This window comes from Cyanistes caeruleus, chromosome 10, assembly GCF_971803275.1.
Source record: "Cyanistes caeruleus chromosome 10, bCyaCae1.hap1.1, whole genome shotgun sequence".
In the NCBI taxonomy this organism is placed as follows: Eukaryota; Metazoa; Chordata; class Aves; order Passeriformes; family Paridae; genus Cyanistes; species Cyanistes caeruleus.
In genome coordinates, this window is record NC_141710.1 from 14,271,238 (window position 1) to 14,294,028 (window position 22,791).

Here is a 22,791-nt window from a genome sequence, read left to right on the forward strand (position 1 = left end):
CTGCTATTTCTGTATTTTGGGGTGTTTTATTCCCAAGGTAGCCAGGCTCTGCTGAGTATAACGTGCAGGGCACCCCTCACACACACCTTTTGAGCCTCCTCTCCCTCAGCTGTGACCATGCTCTTCTCCCTGTGACAACAGCAACCTTTGCTGCAGTGGCACTTCTGCAGCAGAGCCCAGCAGATGGGGCAACGTGTCCACACACATCCATTAACTAGAGGGGTTACCCACATTATTATTGCTATAATTTTATTTGCATCCAACAGTTCCCCACAACATTCTGTGCTCCTTCTACTGTTTTAAGTTCTACTGGATATTCAGAGCCTACTTGCTGCTAACATCAACATGCGACTACTTGTGTGTCTGTCTAAACTGGAGATAGCCTGAAAAAAATGGCATGACTGCTAATTGGCATAGAGCATTCCCACTATGAAATTTTATATTTTTATATATATATATATACACATTGATTTATCCTGATTCCAGAAACAATATTTGAGGGTGCACTGCAGAAACCAGCAACAATATTTGAGGTTGCACTGCAGAAAGAAGATGCAAGGATCCAATTCTAATTGTGAGAAACAGCACTAACTTCTGTGGTGCTGTGCCCATTTGTAGCAACTCATACTTGTTTTCACTGGCTAAGCCTCAGAAGTTGGCCTCTTCTCTCTTGAAATGTTTCCTGCACAGGACAGCTGCTGGAGCAGCTCCTGATTAAATCAAGTGGGATCAGCATTCATGCTGTGATTCCAGAGGTTCCCTAACAAATGGAAACTGGTGAGGAATGGAGCTATATCCAACTCCACAGCAAATGGAGCACTACACACACACCTGAGGGACACAGAAAAATTCTCTAAAAATACACCATCCCACAAATGCACCTTCCTAGAAATGTCTCTGCAAAACCATTTTGAAAGAAGCCACTTTGTTCTCAGTACCAATCAAGAGCACTGCAGATACCTTGACCCCTCTTACTGCTGAACGCTCTGCAATTACACAGCGAGGCAGCCTCTGACCTGTAATACCTACCTGGGACAGACAAGGCAGGAAAAAGGCAAGAAATGGTCCTGTTTGCACAGCCCTGCTTAGGAAAGGAGTGAGGATCACACAGGCTAGAGGGAGGCTGCATGGTGGAATGAAACACTCATCTCCAGAACAGTAAGACAAAGTGCAGGCAGGGAAGAAGGGTGAGGATAAGGATGCCCACCTTGATTTCATGTGCCTTCAGGGGGCCTGCCATGCATGCAGACTGGGACTGTGCTGTGGCAGCAGGACACAAAGCCATCAGTGCTGCCAGCTGAATGATCCCTGTTCCTCACACCATTTCAGCTGCAGCATCAGATGGGGCTGTACTATCATAGGATGATTTGGATTGGAAGAAACCTTAAAAATCACCCAGTTCCAACACTCTTGATGTGGGTGCAGGAACATCTTCCTCTAGATCACATTACTAAAAGACCCATTTTACCTGGCCTTGAACCCTTCCAGGCATACATCATCCACAGCTTTCCTGGGTATCCTGTTCCAGTGCCTCACCACCCTTATAGCAAAGAATTTCTTCCTAATATCAAATTTAAACCTACCCTTCCTAATAAGCTTAAGGTCATCCCCCCTTCTCCCAGCACTACACGCCCTTGTGAGAAGTCCTGCAGTTTTCTGTACTGGAAGGGCTCTAAGATCTCCTCAGAGCCTCTTCCTTTCCAGGCTGAGCAGCCCCAACTTTCTCAGCCTGTCCTCATAGAAGAAGTGCTCCAGCTCTCTGATCAACTTCATTGCCCTCCCCTGGACTCACTCCAACTGATTCATGTCCTTTGTGTGCTGGGACCAGAGCTGAACACACCACTGCAGCTGGGGTCTCACCAGAGCAGAGCAGAGGGGCAGAATCTCCTCCCTTGACCTCCTGGCCACACTTCTCCTCCTGTGACCCAGGACAAAGTTGCCTTTTTGGGGCTGCCAAGACAGATCTCAACAGCTTCCTACTTTCTTCATCTGGCCCTGCTGCAGTACCTTAGAGCAAAGCTGGTATGAATCAGCCTCTGCCCTGGGGGCGCAGCAAGGCCAGCCCCTTATCCTGATGCACAAATCAGCACCAATAAGGCAAAAGAACTGATCACACAAAGCAATTAAGCAAGAATTAATAATTTTAACCATTTTGACCAGTTTAACCATTTTACAACCTTAAAAAAATTTTCCTCACCACCATCTTTCAAGCTCAGTCAGTGAGAAGAAAGAAGAGGAACCCAGGCTGTATGGAGGAGCCGTGCTGTGAGCACAGGAGGCACCAGCTGTGGCCAGCACCACGTGTGGGTTCATCTCCCATTTATGCCAGTGCCAGGAGCACCCACTCTACCCACTGTGTCTGCATTCTTCCTTTTCCACCCTGCATGAGACCACGTCCTGCTCCCCGGCTGTTCTCTGCTCTATAGTATCCCATCTGATCATGCAACAGGGCAGAGGGAGAGAAGCGTGGAACAAAAAAATGAGAAGTTCTGCCCGTAAATGGGAGAAGAGGCACAAAGCAAAACATGCTGAGATGGGTGAGAATGACGTAGAAGTTGGATAAGGCCCAGCCGAGATCAGCTGGCTCTCACCATTTGCTCTCACTGCTTCTGCAGCAGTGAAGGTGGCCACAGAACACCTAAAACTGGTTGTAGCTGAATGCAGCCTTGGAGGATCAACCTAGAAGCTGTGCCAATTCCACAGAAATTTATAATCTCACTTCCAGTGGAAACGCATCCAAAGAGGCCTCTCGTAACCTCACTGCCTTCCTCCCACAGCCTCTCCAGCAGAGCAAGGAGGTGGAAGTGGTCCTGGCACAAACTTCCTACACAGCCCAACCCCATCCATGTAGCTCTGCTCTGATGGCATTGGTGATATGGTTTTACACTTCTCCCAAGTTCCATCATATTCATCCTGTCTTGCCCCACAGAAGCCTCTCATCTGGTTGCTGCACACTAGGACAGAAACTCTCTGTCCCCCCAGGTGCTTTTATCATTTGGACAGGTAGGACAGCTGAGAAAAGAAGAAGGAAAAGGACTTTCTGTTGCAGAATGGCTCAGTTTTGAAAGGCCCTTGTACGTTGTGGTTGATTAACTTTAGACCCTGGATGTCTAATTTAAACAGGTGTGAAAACCTGCCTCTGTGAAAGTCATGAAAAACAAGCTGACTGAATAAACTTCTGTTGACTTCAGGGGAAACAGCCAAAGCAAGACATCCAAGAAATGATGATTCTGTAATGGAGCCCAGCTCTTCTGACTCTGAATCTCCTTATCAAGCACAGCCTGCAACATGGGGTAGTCGTTATTTGTGTCTCTTAGAACTCCTCCACAGTGAGCTCTGTGACTTCACTCTCTATCTGTGCATAAAGCTGTTTACTGCATGTGGCAGAGTATTTTGGTTACCTCCAGCAACTGGGCCAAAAAAAAAAAAAAAACCAAAAAAGAATTTATATTCAGATTTCTCTAGCAAGCTTGACATAATTTTCTGGAGGCTTTCTTTAAATTTGAGATCAAAACGATAAAGGTAGGGGCATGAACTGCTTCCCTGAAGGATAAGAAGAGCAAACAGCTACTTTCCATCCCACTTCATTGAGAAAATTTTTGCGTGAAGCAAAGCAGAGCAGCATAGGAAGAGGATAAGAACAGGAAATGGAACACCCCATTGCTCTCATTGCAAAGTCATCTGTAGGAGAGGCAGCATGAAAAGGGGGTTTATCTGATCAGCATCACTGCTGAGCTGTGCTTAAGCTGGCAGGGGCTCTCGTGTGCCTGGGACACCACACTGGGACTTGACAAGGTCCAGCCTAAACTCCCGGCTCTGCCAACAGGCTTGCTTAGCTAAACCCTTGCAGCCCAGTTACTGCACTTAGCCAGGTGTTGCCTGCTTTAATATACAGTCAGCAATTCTTCCCTGTCCATCCCACAGGGATGTCTGCATCACGAAGATGCTGCAGCAGTTGTCCTCAGATAAGGATGGGAGCTGATCAAAGGCAGCAGGCAGTAAAATGCACTGTAAGGTCCAAGAGTTCAGCAGAGCCACCCGGGTGCCACAAAACATCTGACAGTGAGAGCACAGCTCTGGGCTGTGGGAGGGGGACGTGACAACTCCCTGATGCCCCATTTGATACACACAGAGGAGCAAAAGTGACTGGTGAATACCATATCAGCAACACACCCAAAAAGGGCTGCTTTCCTCCACACATTCCTGCTCTTCAATGCAGATAGGTCACACCATGGAGATGCCTGCACAGAGCCTGCCCCCCTCACAACCCATTTCCTCAGCTGACAAGAAGCAGACGTGAGGTTTTATCTCCTCAGTGGGCTGGTGTGGAGGGAGGCTGGCGGCTGTGGGGACACGTCTGCACCCAGGTCAGCCCTGCTCCACGGGTTTTATCTCCATCCACTCCGGGGCTGTGCACCTTTCAACACCCTCAGTGTCAAATGACTTCATGCCCTCAAGTGCCATAAACTTCTACAATCACAGTAGCTCACAGATGGGTATGGATGGTTATAAAATCACATCCTAAATTAGGACAGCAAGAAGCTGAGATTGGAAGAGTAGGAGGAAGTCAGGAAATCCCAGGAGATGATGGTGGGGGAGGGATTTGGTCTCTTTAGAAAACAATAATGCAGTTTAATCTATTTTTCTTTTGACTTTACACACTAAAATAAGCTTCTCAGCTTCTGGGGCTGTCACAAATCATAAGGAAAATAAGGCCACTGGAACCCCATCAGTAGCATAAGAGCCATATAGTAATAATCCTGAGGAGCTGTACAGGGCTTTCCATCTTCAAAGTGTTTTACAGACAGTAATTTATTAATCTGCAAATTTCCCCTGGCCAAAAGCAACTGTTCTGCCTCTCTGCTAAGCGTGAGAGAGACACACATTGCAGTTCAGCACTCGGGAGAGACAGTGCAGGCAGTGGCTCTGACCTCTGGAGCCAGACCCCTGTTTCTTTCTCACTGCAGCCAGAACTCCACTGCTCCAGCCACCACCTGAACCCAGAAGCATTGGTGACATCTGGCACTTTGGAGCCAACTTCAAAGCAGACAAAACCAAAGTAGCTGGAAGCCTCTGATATGGGGGAGTGTAAATAGACATGTTCACAATCCAGCAAGTAACAGCAAAGCCTGAAAGCTCCCAGGAGAGAAGCTCCTGGCTGCCTTCCAGCCACTACCTGCCACGCTGGGGTATCATTCTGGCCCAGTCCTGGGCTCATCCTACCACACAGCCTGTCTGATAGCCCCCAAGGGAACTACAGAGGCATTTCCTGTGCAAACATGATGATTCCCCCCACCAAAGGGCTACTTATGCACAGCAGGTACCTGCTCACACTACATGGGTCTGTTAGATAATCAGCATGAGGCTGCTCCTCCTCTCCTGGCAACAATATTCTTCTGCTTTTGCAATTCCCTCAAACAATACTCCCAGCCATGGTCATCTCCCCAGCCCTCACCCTGCAGAAGCTCACAACTCTTGGATGGTGGGAGAGAAGCCTAGTTATCAGAGAGAAAAAAAATGGAACAAGAAGCACAATTTCAGCTACATCTTATAAATAAGTTGATATCTAACATTGGCCAGCTCTGTTCAGAAATAAGAAGATAACATTATTCTGTATTCATACTAGCTGTTATGTTCTTTGTCCACCTGTTTTTTCATCTCTTTTAAGCCAGAGTATATTTATATGACTTCAGTAGTGCCAAAGAAACTATTGTATGACCAGACCCGGGTCCATTGGTTTTTGTTATCCTTCCCTGGCTATCAGAACATCTGGGTTCATTAAGCACCCTACAACATGAGTTCCATCTTAAGGATGGCTTAGCTAGGCAAGGAAAGCAGAAGACCTTGAATACCTCTGCAAACACTGACCCAAAGGTCACGAGTGAGGAATTTAAACCCAGGCACTGCAGATCGTGCATATTCTCAACACTAGGAAAGGATTTGCCCACGCATTCAGCATGAGCGAATAGAAGACTCAGGCACCAATTCAGTCTCAGGCTCTACATCTTTTACTCTACACTACTCAGATCACATTTCTTCCCTTGTACAGCTTGCACCTCCCTTTCAGCAACTGATTTTGTTTCAGCACCAGCCTCCATACGCAGCAGAAACAGCAGAGCCCAGAGAACAGATGTTTAGAGCCAGAGTGCTGTAGGCAAAATCTGGAGGGGAAATAAAGTTTGTGGGTTTGTCTCTCCAGTAGGAAGTAGGGTGAAACATAATGCTAAAGCTTTCTGATGCACTGCCAGAGAGACTGACAGCCATAGTGGCTTAAATGGATGGAAAGACCACTTGCAGCCAGAGCAGTGCTGGTATTTTAGAGCTGAAATTTAGCAAGTGTTGGTTCCTCGCCTCTCCTCTGAAAGCTCACAGAGCTTGGGACTCAGCAGAGCTGGTACCCCTGGCTTGGGCAGTCCCTGGTCAGTATTGCTGACAAAACTGCTCCACTGGGAAGGATGGCAGAGGCAGGAAAAGTGGCAGCAAACCACAACAAGACTCCTGTCCCTGCCTCCAGCCTTCCTCAGTCCAGCCTGGGTTGGAGAGAGAGCTGGTCCAAACAACACAGCATTACATGACTTAACAGTCAAAGCACAGAAAAGGACTCCGCTGAAATGACAAATCCCTACCAAATCACACATGTTAAATATACCAGGAGACAGTTTCCCCAGTGAGAGCTACCCATCCCCATGGTGCTGCCTGATATTAGGTGACCACCAGGGCAGCAGTAGACTGTGCACAGCCCTTCTGCATTCACTCCAGATAAGCTCAGCTCTGCTCCCCCCACCTACATGCCCTGCTTCAAGAAGGAAAAGCGAGCCAAAATGCTTTAACATTTCCAGAACAAGGCCAGTCTCCCATACTGGTCTGTATTTGTGACTTTGCAAGGGTGAAACTTGAGCTCCAGTCTCCTTTTGGTGCCAGTCCCAGGAAACCCTGCAGTGCAACAGAGGGCTGCACAGAAGGCTGCCCCTCCATTCAAGTACAAACAGCCATCCAAGCCCATCATGAATCACAAAGGACATTCTGACAGCCCAAACTGGTTTATGAAGTCCATGGCACAAAAAGGAAGCTTTGAACTGAAAAGTGTGTCTGACACCGGCAGACGGTCAGGAAATTAAATGCATACACTGCAGTGGATTTGCAGAAGTGTATTTTAACTGATCACACATCTCATGTATCACCCCCTGACTTACAGTCTTGCTGGACTCTACAAGGCTTCTGGCCACCCTGCACAGCAAAACTCTGCTAGAGAAATATTTAAGAAGTACTAAATGCCCTGCAGAAATGCACAGAGGGTTCTGGTTCTGTCAGATCAATTGGCACAAGCCTGTGTGACCCAAATGCCAGGGTGCTCATTTCACCTGACTGAAATCAGCTTCTTCCCAGCCGACTGCGTCAGCTCTTAGAGCTGCTCAAACACTTCCTGGGCAATCCTGATTCAATTGCACCTACCTCCCATTTCTGCAAAAACCCAAGATGACTGCACGTGGGGTGTTGTAATGCTGTCTCAGCAGGAGGAGGATGTTGCGTTGGTGGAGAGCAGAACAGCTCGTCCAGAAGCACAAGCAAAGCAGGGATTTTCCCAGCAAGCAGCTGAGATCCATGTTGCTGGGTCCCTCCTTCCCAATGCACTAGGGATTAGTGGAGGAGACCTAGGCCATGTATTCTTTCTCCTTTGCTCACCACTTCCACCCAGCCCTGTTAGCCAGGACGGGACATCCCCCCACTAAAGATCACAGCCTACTGTGAGTGCCTGCAGCCCTTGGGCAGCCCAGGGAGAAAAACTTCCCAGGCTTCAGCCTCTGCATGAACACTGCACTGAGATGAACCTTGCTGAAGTGCACGTTGTGGATCTGGCCCACAATAATTCAGTGTGGTCCAAGAGAGAATGACAGAAGAGCTGTTCATCTGCTCCGGGTATATTGTAACTGCTTGCTTGCCAGCATTGCAGAGGGACAAGAGTTCACGGGCAGACTCATCAAATCCCTGCACAGGCCTTATTTCTGAACATTTCCCCCCCATAAAACCAGCTCCTGTTCTTTCCTCCCTCCCCCCCTCCACTTGCCTCCTGCAAATCATGCTGTCTCCTTCCACCCCCAAATAGGAAGTCCGGAGCCGAGACATGCACAATCTGCCTCTTCACAAGAGCTGGGCTGAACGAGTGCCAGAGGAGCTGCGAGCATGACAACATATTTCCTGTCAGGAAAGTGACTCAGTGAGACGGGTATCTGAGCTCCTCTTACTCTAGAAGTTCCCCTCTCCCCTTGCATTGCTGAGGCATGAGTCAGAATTGGAGAGCTGAATCTCAGTCCCCTCCAGATCCAACCAGGGATAGCAGAGTTCAGGTTCAAGCCTGGGTCCTTCCTGCAATTCAGTGATAAGGCAGCTCCATGGGCCAAGCCCTGGATTCACCCCTCACAGAAGGGCAATAATGATACTGATAAAGGGGACACTTCGAGTTTGCAAAGCACTTTTAGGTCGAGGTGCTCCTGCTATTTGCTAATGCACCTGCTCACACCACACTGGTCGTCTCTACACAGGGCATTGTACAACGCCTCCCCTAGAACTAACACTGTGCTCATGCATTTTACTAAAGTATTTTACACACAACCATTTAGTCCAGAAGTACTGTGAATGCTCAAAACTCACTGGAGACAGTTTTCTTCTATGCACAGTAAGTGAGTGAGTCCATCACATGCCACATCCTTACCTGAGCCTCTGCTGAGGGTGACCATGGACAGCCAGAGTGAAACCAGCAGGACACTGACCATCTTCATCCTGGTAGATAAAGCACACAGACATGGTTATTTAACACTGCTTTATCACTGCAGGCCATTTCTAAACTCTGAGTAAATGTGCTTATCCCTCCATCAACCCAGTGATCCTTTAATTCTGGGACATGCCTGTTTTATTTCATTAAGATTCCTTAAGAACAGCACCCTCATGTCAGCATCGCTCCTCCTGCAGGCAGCTTGCCAAGCCTGGAGGTGATGGCTCTGAAGAGGACAGCCCAGCTCATTGACTCGACCCACTGAAATAGTCTGTATCAGGGAGCACACAAGGAGTCAAATGGAGGCTACAAATCCCAAGTTTTGATTCCCAAAAGAAGGTCCTTTGCCAAGACCTCCTTCTGCTCATCTCTAACAAGTGCAGAGAGCGCTCACGGTGGCTGCGGCACATCGAACACGTGTTCGACACTTTGACGGGACAGCCACACCAGAGCAATCCGAATTGGCAAGGTCTGCTGCCAGTGACCTGCAAAGGGGCCAGCTGCCTGCTTCAGCCTGCTCCTGAAGGCACTGGGGGCAAGACACAGCCTCACCAGCTCTTCCCAGTCAAACCCGCCTTGGAACTCGCAGGAGGTAAACAAGCGCCAGGTTTGTACACTTTTTAGAAATGAGCTGAACAAAGGCTTAGACTTTCTAAGCAGCAGTGATAAGCAAAAAACAATCCCAAACTTTTCCATTCCTGCTACAGAACACAATTTCCTGCAATTTGAGATAAATGTACACTGCCAGAGTTTCACTGGCTGCCTGCTCCAGTATCTGGCATTCGGCTCTCAGAGCTGCTCACTCACTGGAATTAAATTTCCCTCTGTTTCTAGGTTTTTCAGGATGCAATTTATAAGCTGGTAGTCATGAAAACTGACATCTACTAGATGCTCTCATTAAAGGGGTTAAGGTCACATTTGATATTCCTGGGTGCTGTCAGATCACAAAGGGAGAAGAGATGGTTAAAAGGCTGAACTCCATCAAAGCATCTCAGCTCTGCCAGGCAGATGCAGTAATGAGCACGGTGATACTGTCAGGAATGTGCTCATGAGAAGACAGAGAAACCTGCTCCATCAGGGTGCACTGAAAGTGTGGGGGGAGAAGCCACAGAGCTCCCTTAAACATGTCCCTCAAAAACCTGTCCAGAATATATGCAGTACACAGAAGGGCATTGTGCATAAGCAGAGAACACCTAAGATTGTACAGATTGCAGAGATTAACAAGAATGCAACACGTGAACTGCACTACTCAAAACCCAGCAGCGGATATTGAATCCTTCCTTTTCAGAGCTTACATCTGAAAAGCCTTTGTGCGATGCCTTCCCTCTGCTGGGCACATCTCAAAGAGACAAAGAAAATCTGAAGCATGCCTGTTCTTCCCAGCACAGTCCATGGAAAGGGCTGCACACTGCCTCTGAAGCCATCAGGCTTTCAAAAATGGTCAAGAAGCAAGGAAGAAAATAAGGGTTTTTTTCCCATAGGGCCCAGCTGAGAGGGCTGATCACTCCCTATCACCTTCCTCCAAATTGAAATGCCAGCTGCTTATCAAACCCCTCTCTATTGCCACCTACAACCAGCTCCCAATGTTACTTAAGATTCCATAGGGAAGAAACAACATTAAGCACTCCTACCCCTTGGAAATGCTGAAGAAAGATAAAACATCTTTATGCCATTAGACTGAACAGAGAGATTCAACATGCCACACTTCTGGTAGGAATTTAGGAATTTTTGGTAAATGAGATGCTTGAAGAGAGGGGGCGTAAATAGTGGCGGGGAATCATTCCCATAATAAAGATCCCTCATGGTTCCCTCTCCATTTGTCATTAGCTAAATGCACAGCGTGTCCTAACTCACCCTTATTTTCCAGTGACTCTCTCCTGCATTTCGCACAAATCAGACTGAATTCAGCCCTGAAGCAAGCAGGAACAACTACAGACTTTGGATGAGTTTTCCTTGTATTGAGCAAGGCCATTTGTGTGGCCTGAGGCCAAAATAAACTACAACATTTCACTCGGTGATACATGAACTCTGCAACGAGCTAATATTTACATCCATTAGCTATGCTCACAGGAACATGCTCCTTTCAACTGCCTCACAGAGCCACCAGGTCTCTGCTCCCATGAGCAAGGTATCCAAGATTTCCATTCTCTGCCTACTAGTAGGAAAGTCCTTTTTTCCTTGCTCTACCTAGCTATAAAATCAGAAGCCTTACACATAGAGTGATTTACTTCTGGTTCATTCCAGGCTTTCCAGAGATCTTATCAGTGGAGACAGACAGACACAGAGCCTGTCAGATTACAGCAATTTCTCCATTAGAGAAAAGGGACACGGTTGACCACAGCCCTGGCTGCTCCCACTCGACACAAAATGCAAGGGGCCATGGAAGGGACACACACAGAGCCAAGGGCTGGTCAAGGGGAAGCATCACAACTTCCTGGATGCCCTGACCACGCCAGCATTTGCCAGCCCAGCTCCATTCCTATGGCACACAATTACTAAAAAAAAACCCCAAAAACCAAGTAGCCCCAAACCTGTGATATCCCCCAAATAAAAAGGTCTTTCCCACAGCAGCCCTGTGGTGACACAGAAGAGAACTGCATCCCGTTGCAGAGAGGGGTGGGTTTTGCAATGCTCTTAAGAACTGGACACCACAGGACTACAACCCACCCTGGTTGTGCCAGGAACAGAAGAGTTTTCTCAGCCTTTCCCAGCAACCTGATTCTGTGTTTCGTGACAGGACAGAGCATGTCACCATTTTTCCTGGCTGTGATGCAACTCCAGTGGCGTCGGATGAACTTGCGCAATTCTGTAGAACTGCACCAAAACTCCAGTTTATGTGGCTGCAGCCAAAGGAGCCAGAGGCCAGGGAGTGCAAGCCCAGGCTGCAGCACAGGGCTTCACCCAGCTGCATCCACCCAGTGCAAATAAAAATAAAAGGAAATGCAAAAGGGAGCCAGGAATAAAATCAGTGAGCAGGAGAGCTTACCAGCTCAGAAATCACACTGCAGCTAGAAAGCAGCCAGAAGGTAGCTGGAGAGCTCTGATACATCCTCAGCACTCCAGGAACTTCTCACGAGACCAATATACTCTGAGGTGTTCTTAATGTCTCCATAAATTAACATTTTAATAATAATTCATAGAGCGGTTAGGGAAAACGATCCATCACAGCCCTTGCTAGAATTTTTTTTTAAGGAACTTAACTTGAAATGTTCACTTTGTTTCAAATCAGAAATTGTTCCCTTTTCCTTCCTGAGCACTTTTTTCTTCAAACTTTCACCTTCTGTCTACTGAGGAGCAAAGAAAAGCGGGGTGGGGGGAAGCACAGTCATGGAAGTGTCTCATGCTTTTAATATCAAAGAGGGTGGAAAGGTTTGATTTTTTCATTTCATACTGGTCACAAGTGGCCTTTATGTCAGAAAATAACACGAATATTTTTATATAAAACATCTTCTAATAAAACATTCTTGTCAAACAGACTTCAGCAAGGCATCATTCCCTCCTGCCTTTAGCAGCATGGACCCTGCAAAGCCCACGCACTCTCCAAACAACTATAAAACCAAAGACAGAAGTCAAGTAATTAACAAAGAGAACTGCACTCAAAGTAACTACTGCACACCTATTCTCAAAGACACTCTACCAATTCCACAGAACAATGCTGCATTTTCCAAGACAAATGCCTTTGTCCCTCCTAACCACAGGCCTCTAGGGAGAGCTGAAAGGTTTTCTTCTTTTCACTGAGAAGTCACACTTCGGCCTGCAGAACAAAAGCACCCTTCAGAACCTTGCCACTAAGTGCTCTGACTGAAAGGGAATATAAAATAAAGCAGTTTCTGAAAAAAGTTATTAAATAATTTCAGCCAAAGCAGGTTTTTCATACTATTTTCTTTCTGTAATTCTGTCCCAACTCAAAAGCATTTGAGAGCCCCCAAACAGACAACAGGAAGACTGTCAAAATCCGGAGTGGGCTAGCTTAGGAAATGCCTTGGTTTTGTGCCACGTGGACTTGGAGATGAAGGTTGATTGATGGGCTGCAGAGCAGAGCTGGTGCTCAAGAAAGGGGCACGGCTCTCTGCTCCCAATCACAGCGTGCCCACAAGCCCTGGCTCCCTGCATCATCACCCAGCAGCACCGGAGAAGGCTGCTCGATGAGTTTGCTGCGTTTTCTTATGGAAAAAAATAAATGCACAGTTCAAGTAAATTCAAAGAATCCAAAAGGCAGACAAAGGGCAGCCTGAAAAAGCAGCTGCAGAAAAGTAACAGCAAAAACACTAATGGAAAATGGGAAAAGGCCCTTCAGCCCTCCAGGAAACACTTTTGCTTTTCAGTATGTGCAGGAGTAAGTCAGACAAAAGGTGGAATTACTGTAGCATAAACCATCTTGGTGCCACTTAGCCAGGGTTTGTGCAGTGTCTCTGACCCCACATCTCCTCCACAGGCCACGTGGGCACTGCCTGGCACTGCCCTTTGCTGTGGTGCCCAAGGTCCCCCCTCTGTCCTGCTCACAGGGGGGCCCCTTCTGCAGAGAGCTGGTCAGTCCCAGGGACAGCCCTCCAGAGAAACTGAATGTGACACCTGGGCAGAAAGACAGGCCACGGGTTTTGGAAGTCCAGCTTTTACCCCTCAGGAGGAATAACCACACTCATTACAATTTTCATCCCCAGATGGCTCCCAGGAGCAGAGCAGGGAGGAATCCAGCAGCAGTTTGATGATGAGCACCAAAAGCAGCTCGCAGCACTTTGCCTGCTCTCGTGCATGCTACGCCACACTCATCACTTCAAACACAGGCACATTGACCAGAGGGCCCCCAATGCTGTCCTCAGAACAAACATTCACATCTCTCCTGAGGGCAGGGAGCCCGATTTGTCTTGGCAGCAGCTCCCGAACAGCCAGGCGCATTTCAGCAGGAATCAAGCGGAGCTGAAGCCTGCCCTGCAATCAGGGATATGACAGAAGCCATAGGTGTGACCCAGTCACTGCATCCACTGGTGACACATCTAAGGCAGGGAGCTGCAGAATCGATGCTGGGTCCCACCTGTGCCAGGGTAGCTGCACTCACCAGGCCATCACATGCCTGATAGCAGAGCGGGCTGAAAGGAATTTGTTCTGAGATGTTTCTATTACAAAAGTCATTTATGTCATCAGAACCAAAGGAAATGCTGAAATTTGAGCAGCCTGAAAGCTTTTCACTAGCTAGAATTACAGCAGATATTACACACCTGCTTTTCAGAGGGGAAAAAAAAATAAACTAGTGGGAGTCAGATGGAAAGTTGCCCTGGTGAGAGGCATCTCCTGTCACCAGCACAAAGGATTTTCTGCCTTGCCTGGCCAGACCTGGCCATTGGCACACAGCTTTACACCCAGGGCTACTGAGTACACTGAAGGGAAAGAATACCAAACCAAAACCAAACATACAAGAAAATCTGTAAATAGTATTCTTAACCAGTGGCTCAGCCAGCTCACTGCCAGCCAAGGACATGACACCAGGCATCCAAGGTGCTCCATTTGCCTGTCCCCCACCACGGCCCCTCCCTGGCTTCCTGCCTGCACATCCAGGCCAAGGACTGTGGCCTGATGGCTTTTTAATAATGACATTTTACAAAATCCCCAACAAGGGGATGAACAAGCACAGCAGTGTGATGCTCCAGAGTCACTATGGGAGGTGATCCCAAGCTATTTCTCCTTCAACAGAGCAGCACAAATTGCAGAAGCAACGCTGCCCTCCCAAGAGCTCCCGAGGGCAGAGCTGGCAGCAGCCTCCCCTCAAGCTCAGAGGCTCGGGAAAAAGTGTGGAGACTTTCATTCACAGTGAGTCATTCCTGGGAGCTTCCTTGGTAGTGCAAAATTTACCTGTGCCAGTGCCAATGTTTGGGAAATGAAGGCGAGATTTCCAGGCAGGGAATTTGTGATTTGCTATTGGCATTTAGATATCATCTCCTGGCACTCTTTTGGCTTAGCAGATTTAATGCTAACAATGAGAATTCAGAGGAAGAAGCTTTTTTTTCTCCCTCTCAAAAGAAAAAGTACAATCTAAACATGGGGAGAGAAGTGGAGCAGCGGGCTTGAAAATGTACCTGAAGAAATTTGGAATCCCCTGCTTCCCTTTGCAGTTCTCCTGGGGTCCTCTCAGGAGCTGGAAAAGCAGAAATGCTACAGATCTTGCACACTGCTCTGCTGGAGTCCAGGGTGCCACTGACAATTCTCTGCCACCAATTTAGCAGGCAGAACACACTACATTTCATACATCCAAAATAAACGAGCTCTCTGTCACCTCTACAAAATATGCACACCTGGCCAAGTCAAACAAGCAGCTGGGACTATTGCCTAGAGATCTGTGGAGTGGGCTGGAGAGGGGCAAGTAGAGCCACAGCTATAAAATCAAACAGCACGGATTACAAATGGATCCACGCTGGCCACCGAGCAGTTCAGCCATAAGCTACAAGAGCCCTTCTGTGCTCAAGCAAAAGGTATCCAGCTAAGACAGTCTATTTTTTATGTGTGAATAGCCAGGGAATGAAAAGTTTCCAGCCGTGCTTCAAAGAGAGCTGAGATCGTCCATGAAGCCCGACACAATGCTTCTATTTTGGACAGTTATGTTATAGCGAAGGGAGAGTTCTGAGAAACATGCACGTATTGTGCTACTGCAAAATAAACGGAGAAACTAATCTTTGCACAGAAAAATAGAAATCTGTAATCAGTGTGGCTCAAAGACCTGAGAAGATTCAAGAAATCCGAAGTGAGATTCCCCCCTTCACTGGGAAAGTTCCAATTAACTGTCATGGAACACTTGGAGACATCTGACAACAAGCATTTAATTTATACATTCAGCCTGCTGACCTTTTTAATGGTTTTACAATGTAAGCAGCTCCAGTACCCTCCCTAGGAGGTTGTTCCACTGCCCCAGTGGACATAGCAACGCATCCACACTGTGCAACAGATTGCACAGCAGCAGCCCCAAGCTAGCTCAGCACAAGTCTCTAAATCCAGAGGATACAACGCAGACTTGAGCAGGTTTTCAGATGGGCTTAATGCCTTTTTCAGGACAGGCTCAGGACTCTCAAACTCCAGAGCAGCTTTCCCAGGAGGCATCTCCTTGCAAGCCCAGCCTGGTCCAACCAGTGCCCTGCAGCCCCACTGCACATCTCCCCTGCCACACCAGGGGCTGCACCCAGCCCTGCTCAGCATCACCTGCAGTAGGCTCTCAGAGTCAAAAACACTCCAAGAGTTCAAGTTCAAGCCCTTGCTGGCAGCTACATACCTGTTCCTTCATCTCCTCCCCTCACAGCACTAAGTGCTTGAGGACCAGATTCCCAGGATGGCTGCTCTATATTCAGACAATATCTTTCCCTTCTTGTTCCTCCAGAGAGGGACACAACAGGCAAAAATCCTCCAACCACCACCATGCTCCAGAGCACATCATCACTGTCTCTCACTTCCCAAGAATCTACCTTCTTGTGGTGCCACAAATTCCTCAAACAACTGCAATGTCTCCAGCATCACTATCAGGTTTACCCATGCTGCTGCCAGTGGGGAAGCCCCAGCTCTTCCTGAGGCGTAAGAGAACGATTTCCTCAAGTGACTCTGGGTATCCTGGGATGAGCAACATATTCAAGGGTAAAAGCAAGTCAGATGAATTTTTCTTTTTCAAGTTTGGGCCACACAGCATTTTCACACCTGGTACTTATATTAATCATGTTAATTTAATCCCATTTAACCTTATAAGTAAAAGCAAACAAGAATAAGACATCAAGATGCTTCAATCCCTGTCCTGCAGCTCAGACAGGCTGCTCCAAGTGTGCTTTACACATCAATCAATTTAAAGGAATATAAAAATAGAAAGCCCAGGAGCTAGAAGCCTCCCTCAAGACAGCACCTCACTTAAAAACAGCTTTCTAGGGGTCCTTCCAGCCCTCCACATTCCCAACACACCCACCTGGCCCTCCTGGTGGCTATGAGAGCACCTGTCCCCTTCTGGTCAGCATAGTATAGCTGCATTCTGCAAAGGGGACTAGAAAAAGCTGTGTACACACAGAAAAAAGGAGGAAAAGTGAGACAAGTGAGACAATCCTTCCCCCACTGTGATGTGGATTTCTTTTGCTCCCCATGTCTCTAACATTTCCTTCTGCAAATATTCAGTTGCACCATCACAAGAAACTTGCTCAGGCTCTGCCTGCACTGGCCCCATCAGTGCAGCTTGAAATTCAACCTTCAAAGAATAGCACCCTGAAATTTGAAGTCCAGGAGCCTCCTTTGAGAAAGTCTGCCCTCTGACCCACAGCACCCACACAGTGGGAAGGCTGAGATGGAGCTGCAGGCAGCAGTATGCTGTGACTGTCATCAATATTAATTATTTTGGGAGAATATGATTGATCTCACAAGGGCAATGAATTCATTCCTCCAGCTGAATGACAAACAAAAGGCAATACATGCGCTGCTGACATTTCCAAAGGCTATGAGGTGCAGAGACACAGGGAAATACTGCTATGCACTAAAGCCCTGCTGTAAAGGGCCAAAAATCTGAAAAGCCTCTGAAATTTTCATTTCTGAGCACCTTCAATGCCAGGAAGCAGATGCCTTCATATCCTTAAATCTGTGCCGACCCCAGCCCTGGGCTGGCTCACATCTTTGCATCGAGAGGAGGTAATCACTGAGTGTCTTTGGGAAGTTGGTGTCATGGTTTGACACTGGCCCAGTGCCAGGCACCCACAAAAGCCACTCACTCACCCTCCCCTGCCACAGCTGGGCAGAGAAGAGAAAAAATTAATGAAGGGTTCATGAGTTTAGATAAGGACCAGGAAAAAACACTCCAAGGGCCAAACAGGCTTAGCTTAGAGGAACAAAGTGAATTTATTACTAGCAGAGTCAGAAGAGGATAATAAGAAGTAAAAGTAAGCCCTTAAAACACCTTTTTTCCCCCAACCTCTCCTTCCTTCCCACCAACAGCACAGGGAGACCAGGCATGAAGGTTTTTGCGTCAGTTCATCACAAAGATTTTCTTCCACTGCTCAGGGAGAGGAGTTCATCTCCTGTGAGACTGTGGGGTCCCTCCCATGGGAGACAGCTCTCCAGGAACTTCTCCAGCGTGGGTCCAATCTCACGAGCAGCAGTCCTTCCAAAATTGCTGCAGCATGGGTCACTTTTCTATGGGGTGCAGCACACCAAGGACAGACTGCTCCAGCCTGGAAGCAGGGCCCTCGCTCTCCACTGGATCTCCCACTGGAGCACAGCTTCCCCTGTGGATCCCCATGGGCTGTGGGTGGATCTCTGCATCCCTGTGGATCCCCATGGGCTGCAGGGGCACAGCTGCTTCACCATGGTCTCACCATGGCCTGCAGAGGAACCTCAGCTCTGGCACCTGGAGCACCTCCTGCCCCTCCTTCTCCACAGATCTTTGTGTCTCCATGTTGTTTTCCCTCACATGTTCTCACCTCCTCTTCTCTGACTGGAAGGAAAACTACGCCTGCCCCACTTTATCTTGATCCTCTTCCCAAAAACGTTATCACAGAGGCACCACCAACCTCTCCAACTGGCCCAGCCTTGACCAGCAGCCTGCCCATCTTCAGAGCCACCAGGGACCGGCTCTGCTGGACATGGTGGAAGTCTCCAGCACCTTCCCACAGAAGCCACCTCTGCTCCCCCACCCATCACCACCAAAAACCAGGCTGTGCAAAACCAACACAGCTGGGTTGAGGTTCCCTCCTGCTCTTTGAAACCTCATCTCAGCAACTACAGAGTCATTGCACCTGTCAGATAAGGGGGCAAAAAAAAATTATAAGGGGGAAACACTACCCTCCTGGAGTATTCAACAGGGCTGAAATGCAAGGTACAGCTCCCCTGTGAGGTGGGAGAAAAGGAAGACACAGCAAACATGGAGAAAAGTGTTTCTATCTCTCTATGGCCTGTGGTCAGGGACTCTGTGTGTGTGAAACCTCCCAAGGAGACAGTTGAACAGGCTCCCGAAATTCCACATAGCAACATGAGAGAGCACAAGGAAGGAGGAGAAAGATAAATGCACTGAGACTATGGCTATTTTTTTTCAAGAGAAAGGATATGGGGGAATCCCATCCCAGTCCACAGGGATGTTATTCCAGTGGAGTTCTGAGTTCTGTCCTTCAGGCAGCCCAACACATCAGCTCAAATGCAACCAGCACAATTTGCTAGAGCAACACATTTTGGGATCCAGCAGCACATATGTGTTCATTCAGAAAGTCTAGGTGCCCTCAAGACCTCCAGAGCCTGCCAGCTGGGCAGCAACATCCTCCCACTACCCAGATCCATTCTTAAAAACAAGGGCTGGGAGCTAGCTGTGCTTGAAGGAAGAGGGGCTATTTCTCAACAGAATAAATTCAATTATTTGTATTACAGTGAATTTGCATGGCTCTTACTGACAAATTAAGTATTTTTTTACACATCTCAGAGCTTTGACTTAACAGATTGCTAATAAATTCATGTAGGTGGGGGCCTGGACGTTACTGTGGTGGGAGGGAAGTGAGGTTTTACTTTTTGCAACAGGACCAACCTGAGAAAAAATAACTAGGAATTTGTACTCCTTACACTGCCATTTACTAGGCTCCTGTAAGTCTCCAAGGTTTCAAGGCTGAAGGTTTCAAAAGTCTCTAGTTTAGGGTAGAAATATGAGTTTCTGGCTAATGTACATGTAATCTGTATGCACGCACCAATCACCAAATGCAGTGCATGAAAAACTGTAGTGCCTCCCTGATAATCAGGCATTAGAGAATTTACAAATGACTCCCCTGAACTGAGTGCATTAGTAGAGGCTTCTGAAATCTGTGCCTCTGTTTCCCCAGCCACATTTAGAACAGCCTCTCTCCATCTCACACCACAGCAGTGCATCTTAGTATCTCTAAAGTGCTTAGAGATGCTGAGATGAAAGATAACATATGAGTACAAAGTATGGATTAATTCCCTGAGCTCAACAGTCAGTGGAGGTGATGGGGCAAAAAGTAGCACATACCCATCACAAAAATGGGGTTCTGAGCCTGTCTGAAATAGTAACTATTTAAGGAACAGTTCCCTTGGAACAAGTGGTTTTGGGGCTGGTTAGTTGGGCACATGGAGCCTCAGCAGGCAGGAAACAGAGAAATGCAATACACTACTATGAAAAATAGATGCTTTTCCAGAAGGTCTTCAACCTGTTCCTATAGAATTTGGCAGTGGGATTTGAACTCATTTCAGATAGAGGTGTTCACATTTTAGCAACCACCACATAAAGAACATGACCAAACATAATTTGAAAAGCTATTTCCATTTCTGTTTGTTTTTATAAATTATTAAAAATCCAGTTTAAATAGTGCAAAGAAAACTTTAAATTGAGCAAGATAAGTTTTGGCATCCTTCCAAGTAGAAGGCAAACCCCAAAACGTTACTGCGAATCCAACAGATGGGAGTTATTTTTCACTCTTAAAAATTTCATTCCTTTACACTGAGATTAACTGTAATTAGCTCTTTATTTACATCTAAAACAAAAAGTAAAATGAGAAAAGAAAGGCAGCTATAACCACAACTCACAGGCAGAAAAAGGCCAAAAAAAAAAAAAACAACAAAAATTCCCTCCGAGAAGAAAACATGTATTTCTTGCCAAGCAGTATAATTGTTACAAATATACAGTTAAACAACTCCACAACATCCTGTCAGCACTAAAGATAAACATTTAAGACACAGTTTTGCAAGCTTTTACACACAAATTGATCAAATATCTAAGAATCTTCCTCCGAACACTGGAAACATCTCACATTCCTCTAAATAAACAGCATCAGGCCTAAGAGAGGTAAAATATTCCACTACAGTTTTATTTCAGTAACTCAAGGGATTAAACAAAACTGTGAGGAAAACAAACAAACAAACAAAGCAATCCCAGCAGCTTTCCCAGATAAAGAGAGACGTATTAAAACTTACTTTTTTTTTTTTACTCTTTTTTTAAAGCCCTCTTCTAATTCTGATAACACCTTGGCTCAGTAAAGCTGAAGAGGCTTCTTAAGTATTTGTGTAAGTGAATGATTCATGTCGTGCCTTCGTGCTTCAGCTGCAGCAGAGCCAAGCTGTCCAGGGAGCTGCTGGGGAGCCCAACCCCATCCACGGCCAGGCTGCACCACGGAGCTGCCACCGGCACCCACAGAGCCCCCGAGCCACGGCCGAGGCAGCACTGCAAGGGTTAAACAGCACAGCTCGCCCAGCCCTGCTGCTAGGAATGAAAGAGTGAGTGGGCCTGAAGGCAGCCCCAAATGCTTCCCAAGCAACTGGAAACTCTGCCATGGCGGCTCCGGGATCCCAACGCCCGCCAAGGGCGTGGGATGGGAGTGCGGGGCCATCCGGGCTCCTGCCAGGCAGAAATGGGTCTGAGGGCACCTAGGGAGAGCTGGGAAGAGCTGGTAGCTCCTGATGGCCCTGCTCTGAGTGGCATCTCCAAGCTAATGGCTCTCTGGCATCTTCCTAGTGTTCCCAGGAGAAGGAGCCACCTACCACTTCCCTGACAGAGCCCAGGATTCATGGAAATCTCTTATTCTCTGCTGCAAATAGAGCATTTAAGTTAACAGTCTCTTTTTGTTAACACATGTAAATGTAAAACGATTCCATGAGAATCAATATAACTTTTTCATCTAAATATCAAGTTGACACATAACAAGACAGAGTAGATGGAGGGAGAGAAGGAGGGAGATCCAAACACCAGGGGCCTTGAATTCGCTTACTGCAAAAGTTAAGGACTGAAATAATTCTCATTTACTCATATGAGAAAGTGAAGCTCTCACTCTCTCACACTTTCTCCTTCTCTTTCCCTAACACTCTCAGATGCTTCTATCTTTAGCCAATTATCCTTGCTGTAATTTTCTTTAAAGTGTAATTGGATAATCATCCAGACTCAGGGGAAACCTGTGTCAGAGGAATTCCTAGGGATATATTCCCATTTGATGAAACTGAGAGCTGTTAAATTAACAAAGGACTGACTAAAGACACGATTCTTGACTTGTAGTGAGGACATTATTTTACAAGCAACTATTTTTAGAGAACCCTATAACAAAACACATACACTTGTACACTCATTTTCCTGTGTCTTGCTTTCTGCAAAATCAGACTCTGAATTTATGAATATCATGTTCTGTGCATGTGTCTTATTGGGACCTCTGAGGCTGAACACAGTAAGCACACTGGCCAAGATCACAATTCCCTGCAGCGTAGGCACCATTTCCAGTGACTTCCCCAGATCAGTTCCTCCCTGCACCCTCCCTGAGCTCATCTGGCTCAGGCGTGTGCAAAAGCCCTACACGGACCAGCCTTGTGCCTGAGAAACATCAGATTAGCCCTCTGCCTGGGAAAAGCACTGGTGTGGGGGGGAGAAATCCTAAAATACCTCCCAAAAGAAGAAGCTGCTTTGTTCCAGTTTAGCAGCGAATCTCAGCCGCAGGTTTTGCTGGTGGTGGAGTGGAACAAAGCAGCTACAAACCGTGGATGGCAGAGCCCCACCTGCACACGGCCCCCGAGCCTCACACAGGGTGTGCAGAAGGGTCAGCTCAAGCATGGCACACCTGAGAGCCAGCTCTGCCTCCTTCTGCCTTCACATCTGGCCCACTTTGCCCAGCCAGAGATGCTCCAGCTCCCACCCGCCAGGTACAGAGCTGCCACAGGCTTGGCAGCATGGAGGAGACAGGCTCTGCTCATGGGGGCACTGAAACCCGTGAGCTGTGTCGAGAGAGAGGGGAGGAAGGAGGAGAGCAGAGCTCCACTGTAGAACGTGTTTTAGTTCCCAGATAACGTGGCGCTGTTCACAGATTTCAGCTTATATAGGCTTTTCCCTATTTCTATTTTTATTCCCAAAGCAGTCCCCGTTACTGTATGATAAAATAAAAAAAAATAAAAAAAAAAGACATGCATGCATTCACATGCTGATATAATCTTTCTAACTGTCCCCTGGCTAATGCAACCTGTGCTGTGAGAGACAGGCTGGGGCACCTCCTCTCCCACACCACCAGTCACAAGGGCTTTGTGGCAAGTTTTTGCAAGTCAGAGTC

At 47.3% G+C, this 22,791-nt stretch overlaps 1 protein-coding gene across 4 annotated transcripts in view; it reads right to left on the reverse strand.

Moving 5' to 3' along the window:
* IL1RAP (interleukin 1 receptor accessory protein) overlaps positions 1-22,791 on the reverse strand; it is a 53,318-nt gene that overhangs the window by 27,674 nt on the left and 2,853 nt on the right. For all 4 annotated transcript variants that reach the window (XM_086843384.1, XM_023933054.2, XM_086843385.1 and 1 more), the window contains exon 2: positions 8,711-8,778. In XM_086843384.1, coding sequence (XP_086699510.1) covers positions 8,711-8,777 — 67 coding nt within the window. In that variant the 5' untranslated portion in view covers position 8,778. The remainder of the gene's footprint in view (positions 1-8,710; positions 8,779-22,791) is intronic.